Raw genomic sequence first — 12,628 nt, 5'->3', positions numbered from 1 at the left:
AGCTTGTATTTGTTTTCATATAATTTTCACCCAACAAAAATGCATAGAAAATAATATGTTGTTCGACAAGTTTTTTTTATATATATTTTAAAGTCTCCTTTTACCAACTATGGGTTTATCTGGACTGGACATACAGTTTAACGTGGGCTCCGAACCACGGTCCTCAGCATTAATCCTACCGACTGGCGACTGACCAACGTTAGAAATCATCCCAGAAGACATCCGGTCTTACCCAGCCTGGCTACTGGCGTGACTGGGATCATTTTCCTTGTCGGATTTTACATTCTTGCTTAGAACATTCACAAATTTTAAACAATCACAAACATACACTTACGACCGTGCCCCAGCAGGTTTCGAACCCGGGGCTATCGCAACAGTAGGGGGACCGTTTCATCGCCTTTACCACTGCGCCACCAAGCCGGCATTCGATAAGTATTGTCGTTTAATAAGAACAACACGATTTTATGATGTGTAGTGAGAATCGGAAAGATCATCGTGGCTGAGCTTAATCTGACAAATAGAGCGTCTTTGAGTCTTTATTAAATTATCAAATATTTACTTTAAACCAAACATCCAGTTTTAAAAGGAATTTATTCAGCATTGGAGCGAACGAAATTCCATTAACCTCCATTGAAAATATTGCTGAAGATTTCTGAAGTCTAAATTGATTTAGAGCCTAAACATTGAATTCATACCAAAATTTATAGAAACTGTCGACTTACCTTAACTTGAGATTCGGTCATTCCCAAGGCATATGCTAATTTTGCCCGTTCTGGACCAGCTAAATATTTGGTTTGTTCGAAGGTCTTCTCCAACGCGAATATCTGCTGTCCCGAAAATGTAGGCCTCGTGTGTTTCTTTTTCGCATCCTTGTCGGGCCCAAGTCCGCCCATGTTACTTTGGTTCACTGGAAAACCAAGAAGAATAAAACCGAAAATAAAACACCAATTGCTTTAACCATATCTTAAAGAAAAGAACGTGTACGTTAAACCGTATATATATAATGTTAGTCGTCGACATGTCAAATATGTGATAATCCTAGGAGAAATACGATTTCATAGTCTTCTAATCCCACATAGATTTCAATTAACATTTGGACATGCCACTAACTAGATTGTCACCAAGCAAATGGCTTTTGCCTGGTGTTATAACAGCTTGTTGACATTTTTAATTTAACTACACGTTATTGTTATTACATGGACGTAATATATATTTGATAATCGAAAAAAAAATAAAAAGGAAAACTATTCAACAAGAAACTGTTTATCGAACAGGGAAAAAAAACTGGCAATAATTCCTGTCCTCGGTTTATACGGTATATTTATTTTCACTCTTCTCATGTTTCTGTGCGGTCTTTAGGCCTGTAACATGTGTTGAGAGAGTGAGATAAAGAGATTTCACTTAGTAACTGATTTTCTTCGTCTAAATTTGTATTCCATTCACGTTTTTCTTTTCGTCGTATTTGCCATTGGTTAACGATTCGATTTTTTTGCCGCTAGAGAAACAATACCTTTATATAGAGATACAACAATGAAATTTTATTACCTCTCTCTACTTTAATATATCCTTTTATATTGTTTTTCTATGTAGGTTCGCTTTTCTGTACCGAACTCGTTTTATTTTATTCAATATTTTTATTAATCAATGTTCAGTTGTAACTCAAAAAAATCAGTTAGAAAAATGCTAATCTTAAAAATCGTATATAGATTAATATAATATAATATGAGAAAAGAAAATAACTTACCATAACGGGCATATAATTCATTTTCTGAAATCAAAAACACACTGTAATATTCATAAAATCGTATTTTAAAATAGGAGTACTATTAAATAAACTCCATTAATGTTAATTGTCTAAATTACTAATTGAAATAACTATTACCGTATTATATTATTGTCAAGTCTGGTTTATTAAATCGTTTTATTCTTAAACAAATTCCTTTAAAGAAATCTTAAACAGAAACCTTTAAACTTGTCAAAATGGGGCTCAAATCTGGCGAATAGGATGAATGTTGCGAAAATAGGTATTAAGCGAGCTCTGTGGCGGGTTTTTCTACACGATTTTTATAATCAAGATGATCCAAGATCAAGTTTTGGAGCAAACATTTGGACATAAGGCACAAAATCGTTTTTAAAGTGGATTTAGAACAAGTTTTCGTTCTATTGTTGGTGAATAATGCAGCTTTTGTGCATAGACAAAGAAATAACGATACTATTTTCCGATTAATTAGCAATTTATTAATCAATTGAAAAATAAAACAACGAAAATATTAAACAATATATTATCTATTGATTATATTAAATATGTGTAAACAAGATTATTTACAATGATCAACAAATAAGATCAATCTTGTATCAATGATGTAAACCGTGTAAGAGAATCAATAACTTTCTACTTGAAAAAATTTGAAAAATATCGAAAAAAATGTTAGGTCCATTTTTGACAACAAAATCTCTCAGAGAAACGTTGAAACTTGGCCCAAATCTGGCGAATAGGATGAATGTTGCATAAATATGTATTGAGCGAGCTCTGTGGCGGGTTTTCCTTCACGATTTTTTTAATCAAGATGATCCAAGATCGAGTTTTGGAGCAAACATTTGGAAATAAGGCATAAAATCGTTTTTAAAGTGGCGTTCGAAGAAGTTTTTCTTCTGTTGTTGGTGAATAATGCAGCCTTTGCAGCCTCGTGTATAGACAACGTAACAACGATACTATTTTTCTATTAATTAACAATTTAATAATCAATTGAAAAATGACGAAAACAACGAAAATATTGAACAATATATTATCTATTGATTATATTAAATATGTGTAAATAAGATTATTAACAATGATCAACAAATAAGATTAATCTTGTATGAATGATGTAAACGGTGTAAAAGAATCGATAAAATATTTAACAGGGAGAACAAAGAAAGGAAACATAACGTATCGACTAGAAGCAGACGAACGGATGGATATTAATAAAGTAGTAAAATTAATTTAGCCGAAGGTTTAACGCGGCCGACTCTCCGATTCGCCGACCCTGCAAAAGGAAGGCATGTTATCATCTCAATCCATCTTCTGTATCAGGCGAAGTGTTGTGCGTGTCGTGTAGAACAAGCATCACCATTGTAGAAGTGTTTCTGCGGTTGCCGGAGGCGGTATCCTAGCAACGCGGCGAGGCACGATGGGAAGAGCGAGGGAGAGGGAGAGTGAGAGGAGGGGGTGGGGACGTGGATCTCGCCGGCTTCACCCCGCCGCACGGCTCTCCACCCCGCTGTGCCGCCGCCGCCGCCGCCGCCACCGCCACCGATCGGGCAAGCTGTTTTAAGCAAGACACCCTGTTGGAATAATTATATCTGTAGATAACAGGATCAAGAGATTATCCAGTTTAGTATCGCCCTATCTCGCTTATCAAAACGCTAACACACTCTTACAAGCTCCGGTTATGTCTGTTGTGTGTTCGGCTCCTCGTTAACCGAATAATATCTTGATTGCGCATTCATGAAATGTTCCTTTTAAGTGCCACCGCAATTTGGAGATGCTGCTCTTCCACTTATTTTATTGCTTTTTATTATGGCTCACTCTGATTAACTCGAACAACACTAAATATCTTATTCTTATTATACTGGCAAGTCATCCAAACATTCGATCAAGTTGTCTGAGATAACTGGCAAGAAAGAAACAAAAGCAATTTCTCATATCGTTAACATGACAACTAATAAATACGGATCCATTACAATAACGAGTGAAGAACATTTAAAAACACTAAAAACAAATTATTACTACAAAAAAGAGCATCGAAGACATTCTTGAAGATGATGGATAAAGTCAAATTACAAACAATATGTGTCTCTTTAATTTTGATCAAAATATAATTTTTATGAAAAAATCACGGTATTTTATTAGATAATATTTTGTAATTATTTTGATGTAAAGTAAACATCATGTTAGACAAAAAGCAAAACACATTAGAACCAAAATAAAACAACTATACTGGTTAGTCGGAAGATAGTCTCAGCTTGATCTAAAATCAAAGAGGTTTATTTATAAGACAATTATAAAGACAATTTGGACCTATGGGGTGCAAATATGGGGTTGCACTAAAAATTCAAATCAACTAGTCATCCAACGCTATCAAAACAAGGTTCTTCGATTGATTAGCAATCCCTATCGCTACGTAACCAACGAGGAACTGCACGATGACCTGGAAATCAAATGGATTTGCGAAGTTATCCAAGATTTCGCCTTGAAACACGAAAGAAGATTACTAAATAATACTGACGTGGAAGCAATACAACTGCTGGACAGCGCGCAGGATGTTAGGAGATTGAAGCGAACCAAACCATACGAACTTATATAAAATGTATACCTTTAGTGTAAACTATAGCTATAAGTTATTATAATTTTATAATAGAGGAATACATATTGATGTATTTTCTCGCACTTGTCTTGCTTATGAATTAATCCAAGTACATAGGAAAAGTAGTAATAAATTAATTGTAAATTAAGATTGTACTAAGCCTATCTAATAAAGATGTTATAAAACAAATTTTGATGTAAACTGAAATCAATTTCAGTCAATGTATCATAAAAAAATGCTAACTGAGTGTATAGTGAAATATAAAAGTTATAATAGAAAAATATAAAAAATATATCTTAGTTGAGATAGAGAAGATTGGTTTTCATAAAAAGTTGATTTGGTCTTTAAATTTTTTTTCGTTATGATTGAAAAATTATATCAGGTAAATGGTAACCGCGATTCGCTATGCAACTCTCGGCTCTTTTTTCAGACATCTTGCAATATCTGGCTGGCCATGCTAAATCGCCACTCCGCGAAATTCGAAATCTTCGTGGAAAAACGTCGTTCAATAATTGAATTGTTGAACGAGCTGTGTGTGCTGTATTCCCATTTTGCTGAAACCACATGTCTTCTAGTCCTTGATCTTCCATTTCAGCCACAAGAAAATTTCGAATCATATCTTGGTACCATTCAGCAGTACCAGTAAATGCAACGCCTTGTTCATTTTCAAAAACAATAGGGACCAATGATGTTTCCAACATGAATACCACACCATACAGTTGTTTCTAGTGGATGCAATGATGTTTCATGAATTAATTGAATATTCTATGTTCCCCAAAACCGACTGTTCTATTTATTGACGTAGACACTGAGAAGAAAATCGGCTTCATCGCTCATTATCAATTTAGGCGAAAAATCCTCAATTTCACCAGACAGCCTTAGGATCGAATTACTGTACTCAACCCGTTGATCAGGATCTCTCGGTAGCTATTTTTGAACTAATTGAATTTGGTGCGGGAACATTTTCAAATCAATTTTCAAAATTCGCCTTAAACTGCGTGCAGAAATGTGTAACTGGGAACCACGTCTCCGAATTGATGTTTCCGGAGACTCTGCAAGACTATCGCGCACCAGAGCCACATTTTCGGCGTTACGATACATCCATTGTCTTCCAGAACTAGGCCTGTCTGCTATCATACCGTACTGTCAAAAATTCGCATGTAAATGGTAAATTGTAGTTTTGTGAGGCACTGTACTATTAGGATATTTTTGACGCAATTTCCGCTGAGTGACAATAATGGCAAGATTATTTTTAATAAATATGTTGTCACTATTTCTGCTCGTTCTTGTGGAGAACGTTGGACGTCCACACAACAGAATCGTTAAAGTAAAACTAAGCTAAACGTCACATAAGATGACGGGCAATCAAAATGGTAACAGGAGTTTTACCCGACCTGTTCTAGGGCCATTGTAAAATCTGAATCCGATTATATTGAACTTTCTGGAAGATCAAAATGAATATGTTCTTACATTTTCATGTAAAATATTCACTCATTGCAAAAAAGGCTAGCTGAGTGAAATATGAAAAATCAGTGAAAGATTATAAAGTAAATATTAGTGTTACTGTTCCTTAAATATCAATTAAATTTAAATATCGATAATGACAATATGAATTAATATTAAATTAAACAGTAATATGCATTGTTTACTACACTAAAACGAATGAAATAAAAATAAATATAGCCATAATGAGAATTGTTGAAAAGGGAAATGTTGGCCACTGTAAAATCTGGTATAAAAAAACACAAACTAAGTAAGTGAAATTGCATAAGATAGTTCAAGCATTAAACGTATCAGAAGATAGCAAGCAGGTTTGCATTATATATAAAAATATGGGCATGTTTTCTCACACCGGACCAATAATAGCGTAGATGACTGAAAACGTTGTTTGGATTTGATCAAGAGATACGAGATCTGAAATTATAAGAATTCTCGTTAGCTGAATGGATATCAGCTAGTGATACATTGAAATTAATTAATTCTTCAAGAAATTGTTGAAGGAAATAAATGAAGTCGAATTAACACAAATATGTTCCTATTTAATTTTGAACAGTATCTAATTTGATACAAGATATATATTTCAACAAACAATCACACTATTTTATTAACTGATGTTTTTTTCACTACTAAATATAAAGTAAAATTAATATTAATAATATTGATTTTGTAGTTGAACTATACACACCTGCATATTTCAGTCAAAATAAGCCTTTTTATTAAAAACATGCAAATGTTGGGAAGAAGTAAAAAAAAGTTTTCTGAATTAATTAAATTTATATATATATATATATATATATATATATATATATATATATATATATATATATATATATATATATATATATATATATATATTAAAGTCGCCTTTTACAAACTATGGAGTTATCTGGACCTACAGTTTAACGTGGGCTCCGAACCACGGTCCTCAGCATTAAGCCTACCGACTGGCGAGTGACCAACTTTATAAATCATCCCAGAAGACATCCGGTCTTACCCAGCCTGGTTACTGGCGTGACTGGGATCATTTTCGTTGTCGGATTTTGCACTCTTGTCTATGGGCAATCACAAACATAAATTTACGACCATGCCCCAGAAGGATTCGAACCCGTGGCCATCGCAAAAGTAGGAGGACTGTCCCATCCATTACTATAAATTGATTTATAGTAATGATTAAAGTATATATTATCGTAATATCAATAAATATGAAATTAAAAAGCATGTATTGTATTGGAAGATAGACTTTAAAGGAACTTTATCAAGAAAGTATGGTTTTAAACAACATTAAAATGAATGAAACGATAATAAAGATATACCTAATGAGCATTGATGGGAAGAGAAATGGCGGCCGCTTAAAAACAATTGTTTTTATGGTGTAACCGAACACTCACCCTATCAAAAGTCGAAATATTGGATCATATATGACGCAGGGCCATTTATCCATTGGCGTATCTTTTAATTGAAACCATAAAACCGGTCCTCCGAGCCAGCTACCCCACAAGCAATTTCATATTTTCAATCTCCCATCTATAAATCACGCTATTAAATCGGCCGGCAAATTTTGTTATTTGATTTTTGATCACTACAGGATAAACAAGCAACGTCCCCGATAAGTCCAGTTATTCGACTCAATTAGTATGGAAAAATTAATTGGATTAAAACGTTTTGCGAAAGCTCGGCCCTTTGTTTTTCTTCGTGTGTTCGGACGAAAAATGCCGCCGCAACCCTTACGAGTAATATTTTTCGTGGAGAAAGGACGGGAGAAACTGTGCTCTGTCATAGGCAGCGCGATAGAAATCCTGTAAGTGGCAAAACGGTAGTTCCAGAATGGGGAATTCATCGATTTTCCTCATGATTTACAAGGAACTGTTCACTATTCTCGATATAACAGAATATGAATATCTATTGATATTTCCCGTTTACCTTTTCATAGACGTAGTCAAAATATTTCGCAGCCTCTATCTATATTTTGGTATATTAACAGATCAATTGAAAAGTCCCCGGCCTACTATAGTAAAACACATTTTTTTTAGCAAAATTAGTTTTTTTATTCAACGTAATTCCCTTCAAGGGTGATACACTGATTATAGCATTTTTGTAGTACGATTTGTCCCTTGCTTCAAAATAGGCCTCAGTTTCGGCGATCACCTCTTCATTCGACGAACATTTTTTACCAGCGAACATTATTTTGAAATCTGAGAACAGGAAATAGTCGCTGGGGACCAGATCTGGGGAATACGCTGGATGAGGAAGTAATTCGAAGCCCGATTCATGGATTTTTTCCATGGTTTTCACTGATTTGTGACACGGTGCATTATCTTGGTACAGCAGCGCTTCCTTTTTCTTCAAATGCGGCCGTTTTTTGGTGATTTCGTCCTTCAAACGGTTCAATAACGCTATTTAATACTCGCTGTTGATGGTCCTTCCTTTTTCAAGGTAGTCAATGAAAACTATTCCATGCACATATCAAAATACAGACGCCATAATATTTCCAACAGACTGTTGCCTTTTCCCACGCATTTGAGCGAGTTCTTCGTGTGCAGTTTACTCAAATGACTGTCGATTGGACGTCGGAATGAAATGATAGAGCCATGTTTCATCCATTGTCACATATCGACGCAAAAACTCCAGTTTATTACGCTTGATCATCTTCAAACATTGCTCCAGATCATCAACTCGTCGTCAAACAACCTCTTTTGGGCGTCCAGTGCGTTCACCGTCTTCAGTCTTCATTTCACCACGTCTAAACTCAGCATACTAATCCTTGCTGGTTGATTTTCCTGGGGCAGTGTCCGGAAACTCGGCATCAAGCAAAGTTTTTGCTTCAACTGTATTTTTCCCCTTCAAAAGGCAATATTTTATCAACAGGCGAAATTCCTTTTTATCCATTTTTTTCACAATAACAACATTTCACTCAAAATGCTATAATTCACAAACTAATGATCCGACAGCTGTCAAATTTATACACGCATCTTTTGAGGGTTAAGGCTAACTAAAAAACATATGGATTTAGTTCTAGTATCGCCATCTATATGTGTCAGGCCGGGGACTTTTCAATTGACTTATTATCTCCCTGAATTGTATTTTCATATTTCCACAGATTAGAATATACGTACGGATGTTTTTAACCTGCACTAGTCTTTTTTGTGTATTAATTCAATCAGAGGGAAATAAATCTGGCGAATAAATTGGATGTTGCCATAATTCGTACATTAATTTACAAATTTTCATGATTTTTTTTAGTATGTGTGAGAGGGTACTATTTTTTTGCATCTGCAAACAAACTCTAATTCAAATCTACGATATTTAGCTGCATCAAATATTGATAATAACAATTTTAGTTTCTTATTTTACCACTTTGGAAATAATTTAAGAGCAAAATTATTTTTCCCAATATACTGATGCTATAGTCCGTTCAATAAAACAGTGAACTCACATCATCTAAATTTATGACGTCCAAACGTCGCAATGTTGCCGTATCAACTTCGAGTCTCAGATAATTTTGGCTTTGACGATTTAAATAAAATAATTAAACAAAAACAATGTTGTCAAATATACTTTATTTTAAAATTATAGTATAACGATTTCATATATTATCTCGTAACCTATTCGAAGTAACTTATTAGAAACGCAATCTGCCCTGTCTCGGACTATCTAACGGCTTCGACATTTTCAATCAGAATAATAATAAGCAGCGATTTGGCAAAGAGGCAAAATAATATTTGCCGATTTATGACCTTTAATTATTATCACTAATGTTTTGGAGAGCAGACCTTTGACAACCAAACGAATTTTGTATACTGATTCGGTTACGTGTTCGGACACATCATACAGCATTGTACCTCTTTTTAACTAGAATAAAATTAGAAGGAAAAATGTCTGATATTGAAACGAATTTACAAATTGCAATAGGCAACCCGTTCGACATCGCGATGACGTAAGTTCACTGTTATTTTGAATAGATTATATTATTCTTACAAAGTAAATACGTCATTCATTGTGCACCAAATGTTCTGAAACCCAAAACAGCCTCTAATAAGAGATCCAATAATCAGTTCAGAAATGAAACGAAAAATAAATGGAAAACGATCATACCATCTCTTTTTCAACACAAAACTTAAGGTGGCATAAAAATCTCTCAGTATATTTGCTTAGAATAATTAATTTTCAACGATTATATTTGGCCTTTGAGCAAACATAACTCGTATATCATAAAGGTATTGACGTAGAATAACGTTATTTCTTTCTCCGAAAGATTATAAAGTTGAGTAATAATAAAGCTTTGAAGCTTTAAATTGATTTACTATCAACTATAAAGCCGATATATTTTATTGCAAACTTTATTCATCATAATATGTTTGTATTTAGCATATGACGCCAGTAAAAATGATAAACACTTTCCTATTATGTCCATATGGGTTATGCACCATTAAAATGTCCTTAATATAAAGGCCGAAGTGTTACACGATTAAAGACCGAAGCAAAAATCACGAATGATCGCCGACTATGGATAAAGGTAAGACGGTAGAGGAGGGGGCGACTATATAGATGCATTATTGAATTTGTTCAAGTCCTATTTCTCTTAAGGGACCCATCTCACGCTACATTCCACGTTGTCAGCATATATAGATTATTATATAGACATCTGGCATCTTCACTATGGAATCTTATAGCGTCGGCTGCAATGTAGAGCCTGCCTCCTTTCTACGGTATTTTCAATAGGAATATTGGCAATATAAACCCAAATAATACCATAAATAAAAATGATGGCACCAATATATTTTTCATATGCACGTTAGGTGCTATAAAAACAGTGTTTTGCTATTCAGATCTGTTCTCTAACAACGACTTTGTGGAAAGAAAGAAATTTAATAGCGCCTAAACATATATACAGCGTGATTTGTTTGAATATTTTCATCAGGACGCTTGTAATTTTACTGCCTCATTAAATGATCGGTTCACTCTTTCCTTCGGTAAGTTTTTCTCTCAATAATGTATGATTTCTTTTCTTGTTATTCTTACCATTATGATTGTTTGATTATACTAATAGTTAACTGGTTCTATTAACTGTAATAATTAATTTAATAGATAATAAAAGTTAGGACTATATGGGGATAGAGCGTAACGGAAGCTAAATTTATGAAGAAGTAAGGGTTGTATAATTTTAATTAAGACAACATTGTGTCTTATGTTAGCAATAAACAGTTATGTCGGCTGTACGTCCTATATAATGGCAAACGCGGTATAATATATATCCGTCTGCCTCTCAGTTATTATAGCAGCCAACTTTGCTAATTGAAGACCCTGTTACTGAATTAGTTGTTCATTTAACGGTCTGTCATACCACTCGACTGCCATTCTGACGGCGTTTACTGCCGTTTGCAGCCGTTGCCAATGGAAGATTCCTCTGCCTGCTAAATTTACTAGGTTTTTCACGCAGCTCACCACCGTAAAAAAGGATTACACCACGCTCTTTCTGCACCCTTTTACATATAATCACAGTATTTTATTGGTTGATGCCTTTTCATCGTCTTAATATAAAATTAAATCAATGATTAGTTCTAATTTAGAGTCATACTATTTAATAAATAAACGTCAACATCAACAATAATTAATATAAACAATACCTAACGTCAAATGGTCACGTCAATAATTTTTAAACATATATTTAGATTAACAGACTTAAAAATGTTGAAATTAAAATAAAATTAATAAAATTCTCTAGAAAAAACCACTAAATCCAATAAAATGATAATCAACATTTGTATTTGAATATTATTATTTGAAGAGATTTGATTAAGATTTCACATTTATTTGACAGAAAAGACCGACTCTTACACAAAATCAATTTATTGTTCATATTTATGATTTTAAAATAGATATTATTGAGTAGTTGATTTATTTTACAGTATATTAGTTTAAAATAATGAATTTAAATAGAACCCATTAACATTTATTTATTTTATTTTTATTAATAATTATAAGTTAATATACATTAACTTATAATTATTATAAGGACATAAATAATGACAACGTCAGAACGTTTAATTTTAGGTTTTACATTAAAAAATATCGTTAATAGATAAATGAGATTTTAAATTATAAAATTATTTGATTTATTCAATTAACATGATGGTTTCTTGTTCTTTTAATTAAAAAAAGAGATGGTACACAATACCGATAATGAACGCTGATTAAAATAATTAATTATTTCTTCGTATCGAATAGATTAATGCGGTTGTGCTATGTATACAGATAATTAAATTAATAATTACGGTTATAAACTAATAATGGCGATATAAAAAGTTATTTGCGAAGATGTGTCAGATGTAACATTTAAGTAAACAAAGCTGTTTATGAAATGATAATTATTAGTTTTAGAATACAGGCAACATATGCTTTTCTTCATTACGCGAGTTGATTAGTCGATATCAATAGCAATTTCGTTATCGGCTAAAGAGCCACATATGTTTGTAGCATTATTACATCATATATCACAATACCCGGCGATAGGTGATTGCAGTGGCTGAAGCCAAATCGGCCCTTGCCTCGCACCTCAAACGTAATGGCCGGTGACGTATGTGTTATTTGTTTGGCGCCATCTGGCTTCCGCGTTATTAACTGGGCAAATCAAATAAGCCCAAATATTAATTGCCCAAATCTGATAGCTGTCGTTCAGCGCAGTCACGCGCACCCGAATTTATGATATTTTTCGATCTTTCGGCTAAAGAACGCTTTCACTGCCGTTTCAAAAGTGATTTTCCTCTTTTTCATTCCTTTCACAT

At 33.6% G+C, this 12,628-nt stretch overlaps 1 protein-coding gene across 1 annotated transcript in view; it reads right to left on the bottom strand.

The window, feature by feature from the left end:
- HGTX (HGTX homeodomain transcription factor) overlaps positions 1 to 12,628 on the bottom strand; it is a 34,553-nt gene that overhangs the window by 19,901 nt on the left and 2,024 nt on the right. Inside the window, exons 2-3 of the mRNA XM_076405896.1 lie at positions 1,745 to 1,768; positions 723 to 907 (exon numbers count right to left, since the gene is read on the bottom strand). Coding sequence (XP_076262011.1) covers positions 723 to 907; positions 1,745 to 1,768 — 209 coding nt within the window. The remainder of the gene's footprint in view (positions 1 to 722; positions 908 to 1,744; positions 1,769 to 12,628) is intronic.

Source organism: Rhynchophorus ferrugineus, unplaced genomic scaffold (genome assembly GCF_030347505.1).
Source record: "Rhynchophorus ferrugineus isolate W39M unplaced genomic scaffold, kcgeb_rfMv2 rfM5, whole genome shotgun sequence".
Taxonomy (NCBI): Eukaryota; Metazoa; Arthropoda; class Insecta; order Coleoptera; family Curculionidae; genus Rhynchophorus; species Rhynchophorus ferrugineus.
This window is presented reverse-complemented; position numbering and strand designations above follow the sequence as displayed.